Source organism: Pezoporus wallicus, unplaced genomic scaffold, assembly GCF_028554395.1.
Source record: "Pezoporus wallicus isolate ANWC-B61680 ecotype Strahan unplaced genomic scaffold, APGP_CSIRO_Pwel_v1 contig_8542, whole genome shotgun sequence".
Lineage (NCBI taxonomy): Eukaryota > Metazoa > Chordata > Aves > Psittaciformes > Psittacidae > Pezoporus > Pezoporus wallicus.
In genome coordinates, this window is record NW_026640148.1 from 4,768,789 (window position 1) to 4,788,829 (window position 20,041).

A 20,041-nucleotide genomic window follows, 5' to 3' on the forward strand; every position below is an offset into this window, starting at 1 on the left:
CATTCAGTTTCCTTGGCCTGTCTGGCACTGCAGAGCTGGCCTATGATGTTGTTGCTGGGCTAAGCAATTAATAAGTGTAAGGACTAAGCTGAGAGCCATCCACAGCAAAAGTACTCATAGAAATCATGAACTTTCTTGTTCCAGGAATATATACACTATTATATTTTGCTTCATTATTCAATAAAATTCATGTGTGCACATTGTTGCCTTAACACTGTTACAACTTCTTCATTATTCTTGGTAAGGCGTAAAACTCTGACCTATTAACAATAAAATTAATATTAACAGGCAAATGAGTGATAATTTAGTTTTAAATGAAAAAAGATATCCCAACACTAGCTGTAGGTGTTTATTTTAATAGGAAAAAAAGATAGTTAATGTCATATTCAAGCCTTCTGCTGATCACTTACTGAGGAAGAAAGGATGACTCCTACTCTGCCCCTTTCCTCTCAAGCTTTAGTAGCCGCCCATGGCTATCAGTCTCACTGACTGAAATAGAGTACAGCTGTACTCTTGAAAAGACAAAACTGAGCAAAAAAAACAAAAACAAAAACTAAAACCAAACCCCACACTTGAAGCTCTGGCTAGCAGGTTTCACTCTTAACCAAAGATTAGATTTTATACACATCAGATTTGTCAGGACCTGTAGGGAATTGCTGCTTTCCTCTGCAGCACACCACACTGATTCCTAGGTTCATTTTGACACTTTCACTTAACAATCCCATGCTACAGCCAAGACTCTAGAACAAAGCTGTCTCCTCTCACTCTCTCTCTTCTCTCTGTCTTCCTGAGACACACAGGCATTTCAAAGCATTCTGGTATGCCATAGCAAAACTGCATTTGCCACAGGATTACACAGACTGCAATTGTGTGTGGAGAGAGTACCAAAGTACATGCTCTTGTCAATTCTGGCCACCTTTTTGAGTCAGACCCTCAGTGACTGCACCTTCTCAGAACTGCTCTGTCTCCTTTCCCCTCCCTACAGCTATCCTGGCCTTTGCTGACCAAGTCACTCCTTGTCCCTTTCTCTTCCTTTTGTGGCTTCAGCAGGGAACTCAGACCAGTAAGCCCAGAATAATTTTTAAGTTTGAGCAGCATTTAACCCAAGCTGATTCTTCCAGACCTACATTCCTATCGCAGGATATAATATAGTTTTCATTATGTATTTTTCCATGCTTGCAATTTGAAAGAAAAAACAGAATACCAGGAATAATAAAAAATACAAGTAACTTATGTTAGGATAAAAAAAATATAATTTATGCATACATATTTGAAAGCATTAGCATGGAGCTTTCTGGTTGCTAATAATAATACAATACAATCATGTAAAATTATAAAGGTTAGAACAAAAAAATTGAGTTCCTACTTACTTGTGGTTATTACAGAACACTCGGTACTTCCCACAAGCATGTTATTATGCTCCTATTCTGGGCTGATTTATACTCCAGGCCACTGCATTCTCACCATGCGACGTAACCCTTGTAAAAATATCCACTGGAAAAACTGGTTTTTAGACTTCCCCTCTAAAACTCCTATTATGTCACGTTGTTGATGTAGAATGAATACCTGCGTTCCTGAGATGGACAAGCGATCCCTAAATATACAGCCTGTAGAGTACACCTGGACTTTACAGGCTGTACACCTGTACTCTGCAGTATAAACTTGTACTGCAGGTGAATGGGGAATCAGTACAAAGCTTGCCACATGTTGCCATTAATTGCTTTCTCCTCTGATCCCTTTAAATTTCCTGCTGAGTTATGCCTACAGAAACAACAGCATTCCAGAATCAGGAAAAAAGGCAGAATAGTGAATGTATGCATCTTCAGATACTCAAAATGGGTTTTGTACAAAACCAAACCGCAAAGAGCAACGAGCCATGAAGGAGGCTAGGGTGACATCTACGTGACATCACTTGGTGGCGCCGTTAGGAATGATTTCTCGCCAGGTTTTCTTAAGCTGTAAGAACCTTTTCTTACCACACCGGTTTTGCAGGATTAGAATACGACTGGAAATGAAGGAAGAGGGCACGGAATAGATGGGGAAAAAATACAAATGAAAATAACTCGAGCAACCCGATAGAAGGAAATCTCTTTTCAACTCTATTGTTTGATTCAGGGTAGAAAGGAGAAAGCAATTTATCTTAGAAAACGAAGAAATTGAACACAACAGTAATATCAAGCAGGGAAAAATTAGAATGGAAGAAATATGCTTTAAAATAGGAATACTGGGGTACTGTAGAGCTGCAGAACCCCAGCATGCGGAAAATGCTCTGCAAAGAGCCCTGGAAAAATCAAGGGTACTTGGTGTGTATCCAAGTCCTGTGCTGCAAGGGCTTTATTAACAAGAACATGCCATAGCAAAGTCAGGCAAAGAACTGAGGATTTCAGAACAGGTGGGAAGATCACCTGCTCACACGCTGCCAACGGCAAGAGAGCAGGCTCAGACAATCCACAGGCCAATCTGAGATGACACGTCCTGTATTTCTGCCGTATGTTCCTAAAGCGGAGTGAACCTGTTTATCTGTTTGCAAATAAACTAGCATACAACACCTTTTGCTAGTTTTTGCTCTTTCAAGGCAATAAATTTGCAGAAGTGTTTTTTTTAAATTACTGAGAGATGTTAATAACACCCCTTCAACAGCCGACTGATCTGATTAAATCAATTTCAGTGTAGTAAGTAACCAACAGCTCTGCAAATAATCTGCAGAAATCAGTTAAGGTAGCTTCTGATGCAAGAGCACACAGACTTGGTAGAAGGGAGTGGAGAACCTTGGCAGCAGGGCTAATAAATGTAATTATAATGATAAAAGCTCACAAATGGCTTCATTCTACACTGTCACTCACAGCACAACCTGCTATCGCTCACTCCTGCTGCACACAATGACCTTTGTCATGCTTGAGAAAACAGCTTCCCACTGTGATTTGACTCTTACTGAGTGGCCAGATGGGGCAGTTTTGCTTCATTATTTGTGTCTGTGAAGTGGAAATGCCAACAGAAAGATTCATTACTGTCAAGATCATCTCTGCAAAGCTCTTCTGATTTATTAGGGCATAAACTGCTGTACTGGCTGTAATGAGACATAAACGTTCTGTAAGGCCTATGAACTCAAGAAGGAAATACACTGCCATCAAGAGGCTATGGGCCTAATTTATTAACAGCTTGTGCCAGTACTGTCACAGAAAATCATACAAGCAGCACAGACTGCAGCACTTGCAGGAAAACATGTAACAGATTAGCCAATGACATGCTTACATAAAATGATTTATTTAATTTTTCTGAAATTTGTGCATTCAGACAAAATGCAATAGAATTGCTAAATACATCAAAATATAAGCATCTCTCAGACTCTGTTCAATTAATGTTGAGATTATGATCCAGACTGATAAATCACAGGATAAGAAAAACTAAGTCCCAAGTTATCTTTCAAGGAGACAATTCCCTGTTCAGTTTCAGAATACTCTAGTTTTATTAAACCCTACATTTTGTTAGGCAGTCCAGATTTTCTTACATTTTTATTTGTACATTTTATTTGTCTTGCCTACTTCTGTAGTTAATGCAGTACAACACTCTAAAATATTACAACTGTTCGTAATGACAAACAAGTGTCAAAGAAACACTAAAACTGCTTATTTGTGTCTGCCACGAAGTAAATGCATTATTTGTACAAAATACAGCAGCTACTTAATCCTCATTGAAAGCAGGTAAAGAGAACTTCAGCAACACAGGAATAATTTAATACTGCATTGACAAAGGGCTTCTAGTGTGGCCATAGAGGTGCTGCACGTACAGATTTGCTAGCACTGTTCACAGTGTTGGCACCTAGCATTCAAAATGATTCAGAGGCTGTGGTTAACATTGGACTGCAATCACCAGACGCGCACTTCCGGCACTGTCACTGAGTGACCTTAGAATCATAGAATGGTTTGGGTTGGAAAGGACCTTAAGATCATCCAAACCCCCTTGCCACAGGCAGGGATGCCTCACACTAGACCATGTCACCCAAGGTTCTGTCCAGCCTGGCCTTGAACACTGCCAGGGATGGGGCATTTATGCAAAAGTTGCTGGATAACTACTGGGAATGGAATGGCTTTCTCTCTGCAAGCGTGTGCTGCAGTCAGGAATGCAGTGGAAGCTCCATCAAACTACAAGGTCTCGCAGACCACTACAACACAAGATCCACTCCTAACAAGGGCTGAAATTGCCCTTTACAGCCCAGCCCTTACGAGTCTGTTTCTATCATTCACTGGTTCCTCAGATATTTAAAAAAGCAACATAACAACAACAAACATCAAACAAGAACAACAAATCCCAAACAGCAAAAACCAAAACAAACCCCACGAAGTTTGCACAACACATTAAAAACAAGTCCATATCTTCAGCCATAGCCAAGTCTCTTCTGCACTTTCAGACAGAATTTAACAAATTATATTTACATTCAATAAACACATTCTAGAATAAATGTAAACATCTAAGTATAAATTTACAGGATTTACAAAAAGAATTGTACAAAAGTTCCTCACTGAAATCTGATTTTCATGTACCTCTTCCAAAATTTAGAGACAGACGCGCACACAGCAGAGATCAGGTTTTTACAATTTCATTTCAAAATGTTGTTTCGGAAAACTTCTTACAAGAAGTTATGCCTTGAAAGAAACTTCCCTAGAGGGAAATGGATCACAACCTGAGCAGTCATACACAGACAATCAAATCCATATAGCACTTTTTACTCTTAAAGTATCAGCAAAATTAATCAGGCAAATTAAAAGCACAAAGATATCTGCTTAATAGTCTTTCCTATGCTTTTAATTTAATAATCCAACCTTATTCTGAGGGCAAGTACACCTTGTACTGACATAGCTCCTGTGAAGAATTCTGGGTCTTGTAGATACGGTAGTGCTGTTAGCACTTGATTAAATATTAATGTGGGAATGAACACCAGGTTCTTTTGCCACTCAACAACCCATTAATAAGTCACTTTGAAGAAAGGAGGAAAAGACACGTGTTCTCTTGAGCTACTTTCTTTTGGGAAGGTTAAATCCGCACATGAGTAGAAAAAATGTTCCTTAGTAGTGTTTTTAACATTCTTATATGGCTTCCTTTACATCACTATTCTCTTATGGCTATTAAATGTTCTGACATTTAAAAAGCAGCAAACTAGACCATAACTAAACCAGGTGTTTGCTCATCTATTGCTCACCAAATGATAAAAAATTATCTCAAGTTTTTCCTGTTATTTCACAGTTTACAATGTTTAAAGGTATATCCTACAAAAAGTGATCTTAACATAAAAAACACAGAACATAGTAACACTGAATGCTAAAAGTTATTAGATTTCCATCTGACTTGATTTACTGTTCATTTCTAGTGTATCAACAGAAAATATGTCTTTTCAAAATGCTTCTTCACTGTCTTACTGCACCACACATGCTTCTTGGACAGATAATATGGCATCAATAGTTAAGGGCAAATGCAAGAAAATTACCAATCTGCCTTATAAATAAAACTAAAGGGCTTGCTTTTAAAAGCTAAAAATAACCTTAATCTAGTCTCTTCTCCACAAGGTGAAATGAAAATACAAGACTCAGTTTTTCACTGAAGTTCAGCCCTATTTTAGGGTCATAGCTTCCCAGAGGAAATACTAGTGAGCATTTAGATTCAGAGATACAACAGCTTTCCAGTGCCCCAAAGCTTTTCCTGCAGCAGAAAAGGAACAATTGCCATGAAACTCCTCCAAAATTTATAGACAACTGCTCTCCTTCCCAGGACATTATGGAATACTGTGCACCTGTGTATTTAGAGATGTAGCAGTTGCTGTATCAATCTTGTGCAGAATGTATACAAAAAATATTAGGTTTTTATGAATGGAAATCTTAACCTGACTAGCACGTGAAGCCCATCTGCCTTTTTCCTTCTGTCTCCACACAAATATAGCTCAAGCAAGATCATATGGCCAGCTTACATCATTAATATCTACTAGGAAAATCCTCTCAGAAATAAAGCAAAACAGCTACAAAAGGAATCGAAAAATGCATGAAAAAAATGGCAACATTGCCGTCCCTTACAAGCTGACATAAAGTTCTACTTCAGCAAAAGCAGCTATGGTTATTAACACAGTATGAGCACTTGCCTGCTGTATTCCTCTCCTTTTCCTGAGAGTCCCTGGTTATCCTGTCCACCCCTGCTAAGCAGTTAGTCTTAAAAGGTTCGGAGTGATGGAAGTGAGGATCTGGCATGCTCACAGAAGAACATACCTAAAAGTTGCTCTGGTACAGAGTGGCATAATATTTACCAGTTACTTAAATGGACTGAGGGCACTGACAGAGGGATTCACATTTTTATGAAAGGAATTTGATAATTCCCTCAAAGATTTAGTATTTGTCAAGTGAAAAGTTTCTTCTGGCTGTTTGACAATGATTAATGTCTGTCATCTCCTTGTCTGGGAGAAGAAACACCATGAGCAACCTTTGCAAAGGCTGTGAAGGAGAAGGGGGAAGACATTCCCTACATCCTTGCTACTGTGTGACCAAAAATGGACTGACCTCAGCCTAGTCGTGTCCACCAACACGTGGAAAGTATGTGATTATTTAATTATGAACCAAACTGAGATTTTGAAAATTACGTTTATTATTTCCTATTGCTAATGCAAGCAGAGCACAGTCAGAAACTTGGTTTTGAGTTTCACCCGTGAATGCAACTGAGTATTGTATACAACACTCTTACACCATAAGGGAAAAACAGCCCCACAAATTGTATTGATCTAATACCTTATTAGATGTCACTCCTGCTGCACAAAAATGTAGAGCCAACTGACTGCATTTTTCTGGCTGAAATTGCATCAACATGACTTAGCACAAAGGCATCCTCAGATGTCTGGCCCATCACTAGTTTCCATACATGACCTTTTAAGGAGAGTTTAGGTCAGCCTAAATAAAACAGTTTGTTTCAAAATGGGGTGCCATGTGTCAGAATGTACTCAGTCAGCCAGCATAATTTTTAGCCAAAAATTCAGTATTATCAGATATGGTGCTAAAATCTCTGTACTCACGATTTTCCTCATGCTGTTTGTGTACACATTTGAATATTTTGCACAAATTTGGTTTGGGTTGTTTGAATGAATCAAAATATTAAAATATACTATCATAGTTCTTAGAATCATACTGATACAATTGTTTGTTAAAATCTTTAGTAAGTAATACTGCAAAGTTTCCATTATGCTTTTTATGGACTGAGTTCTATCACCTTTTTTTTTAATTCTAAACAGTTCCATTTACGATATAGATTTTGTGGGTACTATTCATCATGCAATCCATGATATATCAGAAAGATAGTCCCAGAATAGGAGATAACTCCCATTTTGACAGGATTGTACTGAATAACACACAAGGTGCCATAAAATACCTCTAGCTAAGAAAAGAAAAACTCACTTCACAAGGCAGCTAACAAGTTCCTTTGCCTTGGCAAACATTCCCCCCTGCATAGCAGATGAAGAGAGAAGGAAACTAACTCTATTGGTCTCTTAAGTAGAGCTATTTTCTAAACAAATTCTTCATTGTTATACTGATCAATTCCCAGGCAGTTCGTGCTGCTCAGTTGCCAGGCTTCCAGTGACAGCACAGCTGGAAGCATAGGTTTTCCAGAAAAACAAGGTAAACCTAGCTAGGATACTGGATGCCCCAAATGTAGACCCAGCAGAGAGAAACACTGCAGTAAAAAAGCCTGCACTCTTCTGATAAGTAGTCCCTACCAAAGCTGTGACGAGAGATTTTTAGATCCTCATGAATCCCTACCTGTTCTGCAATGGCACAATGCTGCCACTGGCAACGTTCCCAACATTGTGGGAAATGTGAGTAGTACTGACACTATAGCATAGCGAAAGGAGAAGTGGGGGAATGAGGAGAAAATAACTTGGCCTCAGTAAAAATCTGTATTAATTTCTGAATGGTGGACTGATTATGCCTTTTCAATATAATATAAACCATAGGACCAGACTCAAATTCTATGCAACACAACAATGGAATCTCAGACCATCCATATGCCATAGCCACTTTCTGCGGTCCTGTCCTGGGTTCAGCAGTAGCAGTCATGTTTCTCCTTCTTGGTAGCCGGTGCAGTGCAGTGTTTTGACTTTTGGCTTGGGAACAGAGCTGATAACACCAATGTTTTGGTTTGGCCAAGGACTTTGTGAGCCTCATGCTCTGCCAGGGAGGAGGGGAAGCCAAGAGGAAATTAATACAGATTTTTTAAATCAGGTGAAGTGAACATAGAAGTTTTACCAGAAGTTACTGAGTACTTCCAGATCCTATCAAAGCATAAGAGATTTGGAAGTTGACTGCACAATTTTTGAGATAGAAAGTTTTCCACAAAAAGACACCCTAAGTTGCTTCTGTCTTGAATTGTCCAGAAAAGGCAGAATCAAAAAAACCCCAAATCCTGTTTTGTATCCAGTAGACTTTCTCTCGTTATTTCTCTATATCCATACATGAAAATACACAAAATTATCGTTAAAAAAAAAAAAGTACGCTTCTTTTATCTCTTCCTCAACAAAAGGCCTGTTCCAAGTGTCACAGGCTCTCTAAGTGCTCTTTTTTATGATCCTCAATATAACACAAATTTAAAAATGTTTTATAAGTACTTATAGCCCCTTCTATTTTCATAATGACATGGTGAACAGCAGCCATTGGGATTTACACTTTTAATACTAGAATGGATTTTAAAGCCTTCTTCAATAACAAGCCCTGGCTGCTTCAAAATCCTACATGTTTTTTCAAGATATGAATGTCTAATGATATAACTTCTGTTTTCTAACAATGCTCTGAACTCAACTTCAGTGTTAAAATCCAGCAAAATGATTCAAAAAGTTGGAAGGGGAAACCTCTGTGATTGAGCTTAAATCTTAACAGAAGTCAGTGCACAAGTATTATCCCACAGAAACAGAACATAATTATTCAGAAGTGCAAATCTCATGCTGTCAGTTTTGCACAGAGCCAATTACAGTAAGGGTAGGAGAGAGGATTATGAGATGATGGCATTTAGAACCTCCTAGAGAAGAATAGGCTTTTATCAGTTTTGCAGCAGATGTCTGCACATGGGAACAGAACACAGAAGTCTACACAGACTGCCATGCTTTTCAGAAGGCTCAGAATGCAGTTAATGCTGCTATGCCAGTTTAGAAAATGTATATATAAATATAGTGAGATAAACAAGCAGTGCACTCTACATGGGTAATCCATAAAATGCAGAACCACTAACACAGTCACAAAGAATAAGCAGACCCACAACAGAGTTCTAAGGAGAGGATTGTTTGGATAACTTGTTTAGGTCTTAATTCAGTAAAGCACTTTAATGTATGCCTGAATCCATTGCTTTGGTTAGCAGAGATGTAATAATTCACATATGTAAGCGCTTTGCTGAAATGAATACTAAACTACACATATATGATCCCTGCGTGTAATGAATCTTCTGTACTGTCTTAATATACGTGCATGTATTGCGGGATTGTTCTACAGCCAGGCACCACTAAGGATAACAGAGGTACTCTGGGAAAATGCTATATATGAATAATAATTTCATATAAACAATGTCTGTTATATTTCCAAACCAGCAGAATTTGGCCTCTCAGAGCAAAATGAGCAAGAAATACCATTTACTGTATGTAACAAGATGCCAGCAAGAGAATACTATACCAAACATTTAACTTCCTCCCTCTGTAACATTCCCTTTCCAAACATCTCTTGAGATTTGATATTTAAACATGCAATTTACCAACCTTCTCAACTTAATGTAAATATCCAACAGAAGTCAACTTAAAGCTTCACTATGTAATGAAATGACACACTGAGGCCTATTTTAATTCAGTAAGAGTTATATAAAATAGAAGTATATGAAGATGTCATTAAAGGAAAAGTGATACAGGAACGAGCTAAGAAAGGATCATACAAGATAGGTAGAAATATAATTCAGTACTCAGGCGGAAATGTCTGAAAACGGTTATTCTTTGTACTGGTCTATAGTTTTCCAGTGTACTTACTGACTGCTTACAGGCTACTGGAATTGCTTTACCTCACTGGATCTGACCTATTGGTTAGGAAAAGACTCAGTAACCCATTTTCCTGTTTAAGCCTCACCACTGCACTGTCTCCTTTACTTGTATTACCAGATGTAACTGGGAACATTCTTATTTGTTAGTCACAAAAATATCTTTAATCCTATTAATGCTTGTCCGCCACATAATATAGTGTTTGAATCAAGCTTAACCTTGGGAGTGGGGGGAAAAATTAGAAAATTGAAATTTTATCGCAGTGTATTCCAAAAGCTGTAAGAGGGGCCTAATACATCATAAGGACAGCTTATTAAAACTTACTTCAACATACATATGAAGTTTACATTCTTCCCTGTCTGATAAGACAGTAAAAAGTTTTCACTTAGTACCTTGTGCTTTACAAAACGGAAGGCGCCTATAAAGCAAGCTGGCTTGCAGATCTATTATACCCTTCTTATTTCAGGCTGCAGCTGAAGGAAGCAGAGATGACCGAGCATAACCTTAGTTTTGTCTCTTTTTACCAAGGTTCTCCTCTATATTGTAATATAGATTCAGAAAATTGCAACTGCTGCCAGAAGCCAGACTTTAAATAGGTAATTCAGGAAGACTTTCAAGCCAACATCATTTTGGTCTTTTGTTTGTGGTTGGGTTTTTTTTATTATTATTATATGTACTTTGAATTTTTTAATTATTAATTCAGATTGATTGTTTGGAATACTGTGTTATCTCTTTACATCCAAATGGGTTTCATATATGCAGCTATGGTCGCCTTTTTGTTGGTGAGATACTCACAATTAACAATATACACTCTCGATACTATGCAGAGACTGAAGATACTCGTCTAAAATAGAACAGCTCTGACAGCCTTCAGCATCTGTTTTCTGCCTGTAGTGTTTAAGAAGATGCACACATTAGAAAGAGAATTAAAAAACACACTATGAGCTGTGACCCGGCTTTCAGTATAATTCCAGTATTGTTCAGCTTAAACTCCACAAACTAAAATACAGTTTTTATTATGCTGTTGAAGAACTTCAAGAAGTAAATGGTCTCACTATTGCCTTAAGTGGATGATGTAATTCTTTACAAAAAAACAGTACCTCAAGAACATGCGTAGTCCACAGAATGAAACGGGCCTATTTGTGCACAATTACTGTGCCTACCTGAACTGTCTTGGTCCTGGCATAACTTCACAAAAATAATATTTTTAAAAATTATGACCTTACAGAACTTCAAATATCAGGTCAGGTTTTATTATATTCATTTTGTGGATTAGTAAACAGAATCCATAAGATACCAGGTTCTAATTATGATACCTACAATACTTTGGTCTCTTTTGTTAATAATGGCTTTCAGCCACATATTTCAGTGGTATGGAGTTTGCACCAGATGCAAATAATGATTACTTGTAGTCATCTAGGCACGTTTTATGTACACGTATTTTATCTTAAATTTCTGAACTCTTTATGTCTACATATACACTACATAAAAATTCATTTATATTTTACAAGGAAAAGTAATGATATTTATGCTATTGATACTCATGAGTTCCCAAAAAGTACTTTGGACAATCTATTTCACATTGTGGATTATTCTCCCTTTTGAATGCCCATTGTTTATTAGGTATTCTGTATGACTCACAGTTAATTTACTTTTGTATCTAGTTCTGATTACATGACAAACATTATCAGTGTAATGGCACTTTAGACTTACATTGATCCTGTGTATAAATGATCATCCCAACTAAAATTCTTAAAACATTCATAAAGCATTAGTCACTATACAATTCTAGCCAACCATATAACATTGTACAGGAAAGGCAGCAATCCTTCCTCTAACAATCCACATACACCCTGAGGATAAGATTGAATTACCCTTATCTTCACAAAAAACATCTCCCACTTCTGGCTTTAAACACTGCAGAAAAAGTTTCTTCATGGCAAATTAAATTGGCTTTGGTCTAGAAAAGAATTCTTACCTACTTTTAGTATCACATTAAAGAAGACAAATAGACATACTGGTAACAAATTCAGTTCTGACAAAAGAAAAAGCATTCATTAAATAGAAATCTATCTGCCTCTTTTTCTCTTTAAAAGGAAAAAGTAATAATGCAGAAGAATATTACCTTTTTTTAAAAATCCACAACCTCCCCACTCCAGAAAAAAAAAAAAAAAAGAAAATTGCAGGTGTGTCAGGAAAGTAGAACTACAGCATTTCTGCAAGTTGTTTCTCTCTCTACACTATTCAAGAACTTTTGTTTGATCTCATACCTCATCTTTCACCATACTGCATGGCTGCCTAGAAAGATAGGTAATTATTAATGAAAGTTATGCCACAGATTGAAAGGCTATAACATGCCTGGACCTTCTTTTGTTCTGGAGATAACCAGTAATAAAGCAGACACTTTGAGTAGTAGCAATAACATCCACCTCTAAAGTACTGCAGTCTTTTTAGGAAAAAAAAAAAATCAATTTAATAACATCCAGACAACACTGTACACGAGACATTCAATTTGCTGTACTAATGTTCCATGCTGCCGACATCAGCAGGTTCCTAAGCTACAGAGACTTGGTTAAAAATCTGCAGAAAGGTTTGTAACCTTGTGAATAGCAGACATGGAGACAAAGATGATTTGTTACTAATGCAATGTCACAAAACAGCTACCCATTTTCTCATAGTCTTTCAGATAGTTTTCAGACAAAGAAAAAGCCTGCATGCTTCCATCTTCTTTTGTTAAAGGAGAGTAAGGTAAGCATTCTTTTCTGTCATATGGCAAAATGTAAATGTTTGGGGAATATTACATATACCCAAAGCTCAGACTTTCATTTCATACAGAGCAGTTGAAGCAAATAGACTGTTAGTCATTTTTAAACTGACTAAATAGAATTTTAATTAAGAAAATTAAAATGCTAAATTATTAAATATTTATTTCAAAGATCACTAGTATAAATGAGTGGATTGAAATAAAGCTCTTTAGTGGCCAAGGGACCAGTAGTAACCATATATTTTCTTAAGTATTCAAAAAAGCTTAATGCCTTACTAAAGGTACTGTAAATATTGATCCTGTAAAAGCATGCATTAAACTCCAACATAGCTAAGGAGTTATCAAGTGATTATTATTTTCTGCAAACGTATTACACTAGTATGAAATTAAATATAAAACCAGCAGATTCTGAGGTGCTAATCTCTGGATTCAATTACAATTTCAAGTATTGTATAGAGATACAAAGACCTTCCACACTGCGAAATTTTTCATATAAAGCAGATGAAAAAGCACGTATAAATACGTAAAAGTCATGGAACTATTTATCTTATAATTTCAACAGTTCTGTTCAGACATAGGCAGCATTATCTGTTGGGTCTTTCTGCATCATAACTATTTAGCAGTAGGAAGAAAGGTGTTATTGCAGTTATTCTTCATATTCACCCTACCTGAAGTCTTAGCAACGACAGAAACCATCTTAAATCTCTCCCTTGTTCTTATAGTTCACACGCAGAAGGAAAGTGTTTCTCTCCCATACAAAATGAACACTACCCAGAGCCCACATAACAGGCGACAAGACAACTGAAGCTCTGTTCTCTCTTACTTGGTCCAATAAGTAAAATGCTGCAGAATAATGAACAAGGCAACTGAATGGGGAGGTAGTTTTACCTCATAATAAAAAAATTAAAAAGTAAGCAAGCCTGAATTCTAGAGTACATTCACCCTTCCTTCTTATCACCAGAGGCAAAATACAGGAGACTTCTGGCCTGTCTTGCTGGATTTGATTCTAGAAAATTAGGACATTTTAGGTGGGATTTTTTTTTCCATTTCACTTTACTAAATAGTAAGGGGTTATTGCTTCTGGATTTGCAGGTATCTACCACAGCATATAGCTAGCACAGATAATTACGAAAACAAGTGCTCTTTCGGATTAAAGGACAAACACAAAGGGAATGATAACAGTTCAACTGATTCAATGATTCTTTTGCTTTCTTTTCCAGATTTTTCATGTGCTACAATATCACCACACAAAGAGATCTCAGGATTTACTATATTATATTATTTTCCTTTGCAGTGTCACAACACACTGAGAACAGTCTTGCTATATCTAGAATGTCAAAATATGGTAAATATTATTTAAGTAGATAATTTCTGTTCCAAATGTATTAATTTTCAATTAGTTACTAAAACGGCTTTCAACATAGAGCATGATAGGGCTCAAAACTCAGATAACGTCTCTGATCTCATTGCAATTGAATTTTTAGATGTGCTATAGCATTTCATCAACATTTACATGGTTAATCTCCCTGGAATTTTCCATGAGATGCTTCCTGGACTTTTCCAATACAGAGGAACTAGGAAGATAGGCTGAGAGTGTTGGGGCTGTTCAGCCTGGAGAAGAGAAGGCCGCGTGGAGACCTCATAGCAGCCTTCCAGTATCTGAAGGGGGCCTGTAGGGATGCTGGGGAGGGACTCTTCATTATGGACTGTAGTGATAGGATAAGGGGTAATGGGTTAAAACTTAAACAGGGGAAGTTTAGATTGGATATAAGGAGGAAATTCTTTCCTGTTAGGGTGGTGAGGCACTGGAATGGGTTGCCCAGGGAGGTTGTGAATGTTCCATCCCTGGTAGCATTCAAGACAAGGTTGGACAAGGCCTTGGGTGATATGGTTTAGTGTGAGGTGTCCCTGCCCATGGCAGGGGGGTTGGAACTAGATGATCTCAAGGTCCTTTCCAACCCTAACTATTCTAAGATTCTATGACTATATTATTTATGAAGAGACAATTAGTGGCATTACTTTCTGGGAGCAAACATGAAGGGCTACTTTTTCTTGTAGTCCATTTGTCTGCACCTTCTTTCTCCCCCCAACAATGTCTTTTCGTGCCTTTAAATTAGAATAAGGAACCTAGTGAAATATGTAAGTGCAGTATTTTGCTTGGTTTCTGATGGTGCATTTGGATATAATAGTAGAAGCAATAATATACAGTAAAAGCATGTATCTCTCTTTTCCAGCTGACATCAAAAAGATATTTTCAGACTTAAAGGCTTTCTCCTGAAACAGGATATCTAAGATGCAATTGTAAACAAGCACCTCCTTGGTACTATTATTTTTAAATACTTATTTCTGCTACATGCCGAAAACCTGGGCTTTTATATAACAGTGCAGATGGATTTAGTTTTGTAGTTTAATTGTTCTCTTTTTGGTATTTTATTTAGCAGAGCTGTCATGAATGAATTGCGGAAACCTAAAAATAGTGAATTCTAAGTTCTGTGAATGAGTAAAACTATGTTCATAGCATCAACTCATCTATAATGTGTGAGAATCTACCTCCTTAAGGTGCAAGATTATATGCATGGACATGAAAAATGAAAGAGACATTAACAACCAGACCCTTACTCATACAAATAAAACATAGTGTGTTATAAAAATAGCATCTACTAGATTTACACTTTAAGTAGCAGAAGGTATTAAGAAAACGGGAAATGTTTTAAGAATGGGGAAACACTGGAGGGGAGGAAAGAGGTCTTTTGAGGCAGGGATTCATAAAATATACAGTAAAATTAAAGTGTTCCTTCTTTCAAGCAAACAGTCCAGAAGACAATTTTAAATAGTCTCTAGTTCATGCAAAAAAAATCAGGCTGATATCATTCCCAAAATCCTCAATTACTAATTTAATCCACTTTGGGGATTTAATTGGAGACAAGTTATTCCATTTCAAAATTATTGCAACACAACTTATATTTAACACATTATCAGAAAGAAGCAGCCTTTTAATCAGTTGTCAGGCAGAATATATCTACAATGATATGTAATAAAGTGCTCTTAACCCTCTTTACACAACATCTTTTTAAAAAAGACTGTCTTTTGCAAAGATACAGATGGCTTGAAAAAGGGAAGAAAATGTGAATTGTTATTTACATGGTGACAATACGGTTTCACTCTCTGTTTTTAGAGATTGTCACCAACAAACCAGCAAAGCCTTTACAGTTATATAAAGAATTTGTTCCTTTCTATAAGAGAACAAGATGTTCCTGCTGCAACTAATGATGAAGCATTTAATATTATCTATGATTAAACATAACTGAAATAGGTTCTTTGCTGACTGTAATTGAGGTAAACAAACTTCAGAAATAACCTTAATTACAGCCATTACTTTGTCCATCACTGCTTACCACAATGTCAAAATGGCAGGAAAAATATAAATCATAAGAAAGATAACAAGGCAATATACAGATTAATAGAGAATAAAAAACAGTGGGGAAAAAAACTCTCTTAAGAAGTTCAAAGGTGTGATTTATAAATATAAAATATGGGTTTGAAGAGAATAAAAATGGTGTAATGCAAAAGCAGGGAATCCTGAAAAGCACCACATGCATAATTTTCAGGCATACTGACATTACAGCTATGTAGAGTATTGTATTTTCATTAATTCCTTTCCAGTACAACAAATCCAACAAAGAACATTGAGAGCTCTAATGCGTTAAATCATACATATGGAAACCTTTAAAATTTTTCATACTGAAACATTTGAAGCTGAAAAGAGGACAAACTGATTTGATCTTTTTTCTGCATATTTTCAAATATAAATTTTTGAAGAGTTTATAATATATTAAATATTTTAGAAGAGTTGCTTGGAATATTGTGTATTAAGTACAAGCTATTCCTTAAACACTATGCCCTTGCTAAACAAGGTAGGATTCTTCCTGCGAGGCCTTTGCAGCAGTATATCCAAAGGGGAACCTGTCCTGCTGCTTATTGCAACAGCTGTGCTAAGTATTGTCATCTCAGATATAGCTGTTGATTTGCACATTAAAGATATATAGGTTTTGTGAAAACAATTAGTTGACTGTTTCAGAGAATTCTTTCCTTTCTGATGATCATTTCCCCACGGTCTCTTTCTATGTTTAAGAGAGGAACTAACTTCATAATATATAAGAAAATACAAGACATCAGGGGCACATCCTTTTGAGAAATTCTCTAATGTTTTAGAGGCATCAGTGTTTGGTAGATAAAGCAAAATGTTCTCATGGAACAGTTAAGGACTTTAATATCCCATTGAATAAAGGAGGGAAGACTGGCTACCAGATTAAAATTATTTTATTTATCTTTACATTTAAGACTCCTTTCCAGTGCAACAAGATAAGTTAGATGTACATAAGACAGAGCTAACGGTAGACCACAAAGCCACTCAGGTATATCAAAACTGGAAACGAGAAAAAATTAGTGGAATTGGGAATGTGCCAGGAATACTTATTGAAATTCCAAAGATAAATCACATGCCTCATATCCTCTATTTAATTTGTTTAAATTTATATATTGCTGAATGAAAATTCTTCACACATCATGTGACCACAGAAATTTTGAATCGTTACAAGACTTAATTGACTAAAATATTACGAGTAAATACTGAAGCCTACAGCTGAAATTAACACTTCCCAGACCATTTCTATAGCGCTAAAGTATATGCAAACATCTGGGGAAATAAAAAAAGTTTGTTGTTTATATACCTTTGTGACCTGAAGTAGATGGTAGTAAAATAATGATTCCACGCTCAGGTTACAGCTGTCTTGTTTCTCTCAGAAAACATTCAGAAATAAGTGTGAATACAAAAAAGGATTTAAGAGATATACTGAAACAGTATTACTACCAGGCATTTAAATGAGGACAGACAGCTGATAAAAGACTTAAGCTATATAATATTAAGTAATTATGCTAATTTACTTAGGAAGAAAAACACAACACATGACCTGTCTGATAAAAACAGATTCCATTTTGAATATTTAAATATCTAAAAACCAAGCTACACTTCAGGTATGTTACTGTTTCCGGAATTATTCAGCAATTTCAGTAGTCGAATCTATTTTATAAAGCCTAAGCTTTCAAAATGTCTAATTAATCAACAGAAAAATCAATAAAAGCTTAACCCTGGAGAATCACCCATCTTCAACAGTAAATACAGGGTAAGAAAAGGAAGGAGATATTTTAATGTAAACAGTGTAAGTGAAAAACACTGAAGTAGGAGACAAGATTAAAGGCAATATTCTCCTTGTAAATAGTTGATCGCCACATTTCAAGGAAGTACTTGTATGTCACAGAGTAGGAGCAAATATTTCTGTTCTATTACAGCAATATTGCTGAATATTGAGATGTGACCTAATGAAGTACAATAAACACCAAAATGGACAAATACTGATATTCAATGGAATGTCCTTCATTATAGATAGTTATATATAGTTATATATCTTAATTAAATATTGATCTTCTTCACCCCTTCCACTACACAGTCTAGCTTCAAGTCATATGAAAAGTATTACAGGTCTCCTCAGAATATTTGCAAATACCAATGTATCCTTATGTTCTTTTAAAGATGACAGACTTCCTGGCGTGTCCTGGTAAAAATCACAAAAACTATGAGCTTTCTTCTTTTAGAGAACCATGCTCTAAAGGAGCAAGTAAGCTACCTGAAGAAAAAAATCAATTTTCATATTGCTGTTAGTTATTACTCTACATTATCTGAATAAAAACCTCCTAACTAACATAAAGTAGAATAGATTTATGTTATTTTTACTACATGAAATGACAGTAATTGACATAATTTCAAAAGATCAGTTAAAAAATCACCAATTTCCCATTTTTTTCTTGCTCGCTAATTGCTAATAGATGAGATTTAGTTCAGGTAAACAAGAAAAGGGAGAAGAGAAAACAAACGTAATGCTATAAATGACAGAAATGTGCCTAAGACTAAAAATCAAAACTACTACTGTTTTCCACAGAATAGTAAAACCCCATGCAACACACTCATATAAATCAGTTACTTGCACATGTTGAACTGAGTGAGGTTGTTGCTTCCATAGGCAGGTATCCCAAACTACGAAAACATGCTAAAACAGTCCCCAAACTTGCTTTAGTAGAAGATAAAAGGTATAGAAACAAAATATTTCACATCCACACATAAGGCCTACTAGGGCTTTCTCACCAGAGAATTTTCAAGGCATTTTTGCACTACTGTATAATATCCGTGTGTTATATAACAAGGTAATTTAATTCTGGGGAAATTATTTCATGCAGATTGATAGAACCAAATAAATGTTTAAGAAAATCTCTCCAATTGCACACTCTACCCTTCATTTTGACAAATATAGAAATTAAAAATACTGAGAAGGATCAGATGTAGCACATCCAGCCATAGAAAATCATTCACTGTCCACCATACTTACCCCTCTTTAGTGTCAAAAAGCCACTGAATTATTAATGAATATTTTTGGAGAAAGAAAAGGGTTTTTTTCATGTTTAATGACATCTTGCAGGGGAAGCATTATATAATGGCCAAAAATGCACCCTGGAGGGAAATATTTCCTTAATATCTTATTATCCTAAATTCATTACTACAGTAAAATGCCATCTCTATCCTCAAGCGATATAACATAAACATCATTTTTGTCATTAGTGAAACATCCAGTTATCAAAAATCACTTCTAGATGATTACAAAGACTGTTACTGACTTTTCAAGAGGCATAAACTTTACATGGATATGAAGCTTTAGGTTCCCTATCAAATAGAGGTGCCACTTACTTTTCTGTCTGGCCAATTATATTTTGCAAATATTGTATCATATGTGTCCACAGCTCCATCAGTAATCAACATTATGGCTTGGCTGCAAATACTTCCTTGTCCTGTGTGATTGAACTGTGAAAAGAAACAATTTTTTTAGTTACAGCACATTCCTGTTAGGTGAAGATATATAGGATTACTGTGGATAAACATGGATCTTGTAAAATGTTGTTCTTCTACCATGCTTAGAAGTAGGAGAAAAAGTCTGAGGTTGCAAACATTTTGTCATAGATACTATGTTCTTACACAACTGAAGTTACAATTCAGTAAGAGAATCGTGATTTGCTATGTATCTCCATTTTATCAACTTGAAAAATGAGAAATATACATAAAATACAGTGTATTCCTCTGGTTTAGATACATGATTTATATTGATGCATCTACATAAGTTTTGCTTTGATTTAAA

The 20,041-nt window shown here is 36.1% G+C and overlaps 1 protein-coding gene across 2 annotated transcripts in view; it reads right to left on the reverse strand.

Annotated features, from left to right (window-relative positions):
- CACNA2D3 (calcium voltage-gated channel auxiliary subunit alpha2delta 3) overlaps window positions 1–20,041 on the reverse strand; it is a 449,302-nt gene that overhangs the window by 203,028 nt on the left and 226,233 nt on the right. For both annotated transcript variants that reach the window (XR_008973242.1, XM_057417633.1), the window contains exon 11: window positions 19,597–19,710. Coding sequence is in view for 1 of the 2 variants with exons in the window: in XM_057417633.1 (XP_057273616.1) it covers window positions 19,597–19,710 (114 nt within the window). In the remaining variant the exon portion in view is untranslated. The remainder of the gene's footprint in view (window positions 1–19,596; window positions 19,711–20,041) is intronic.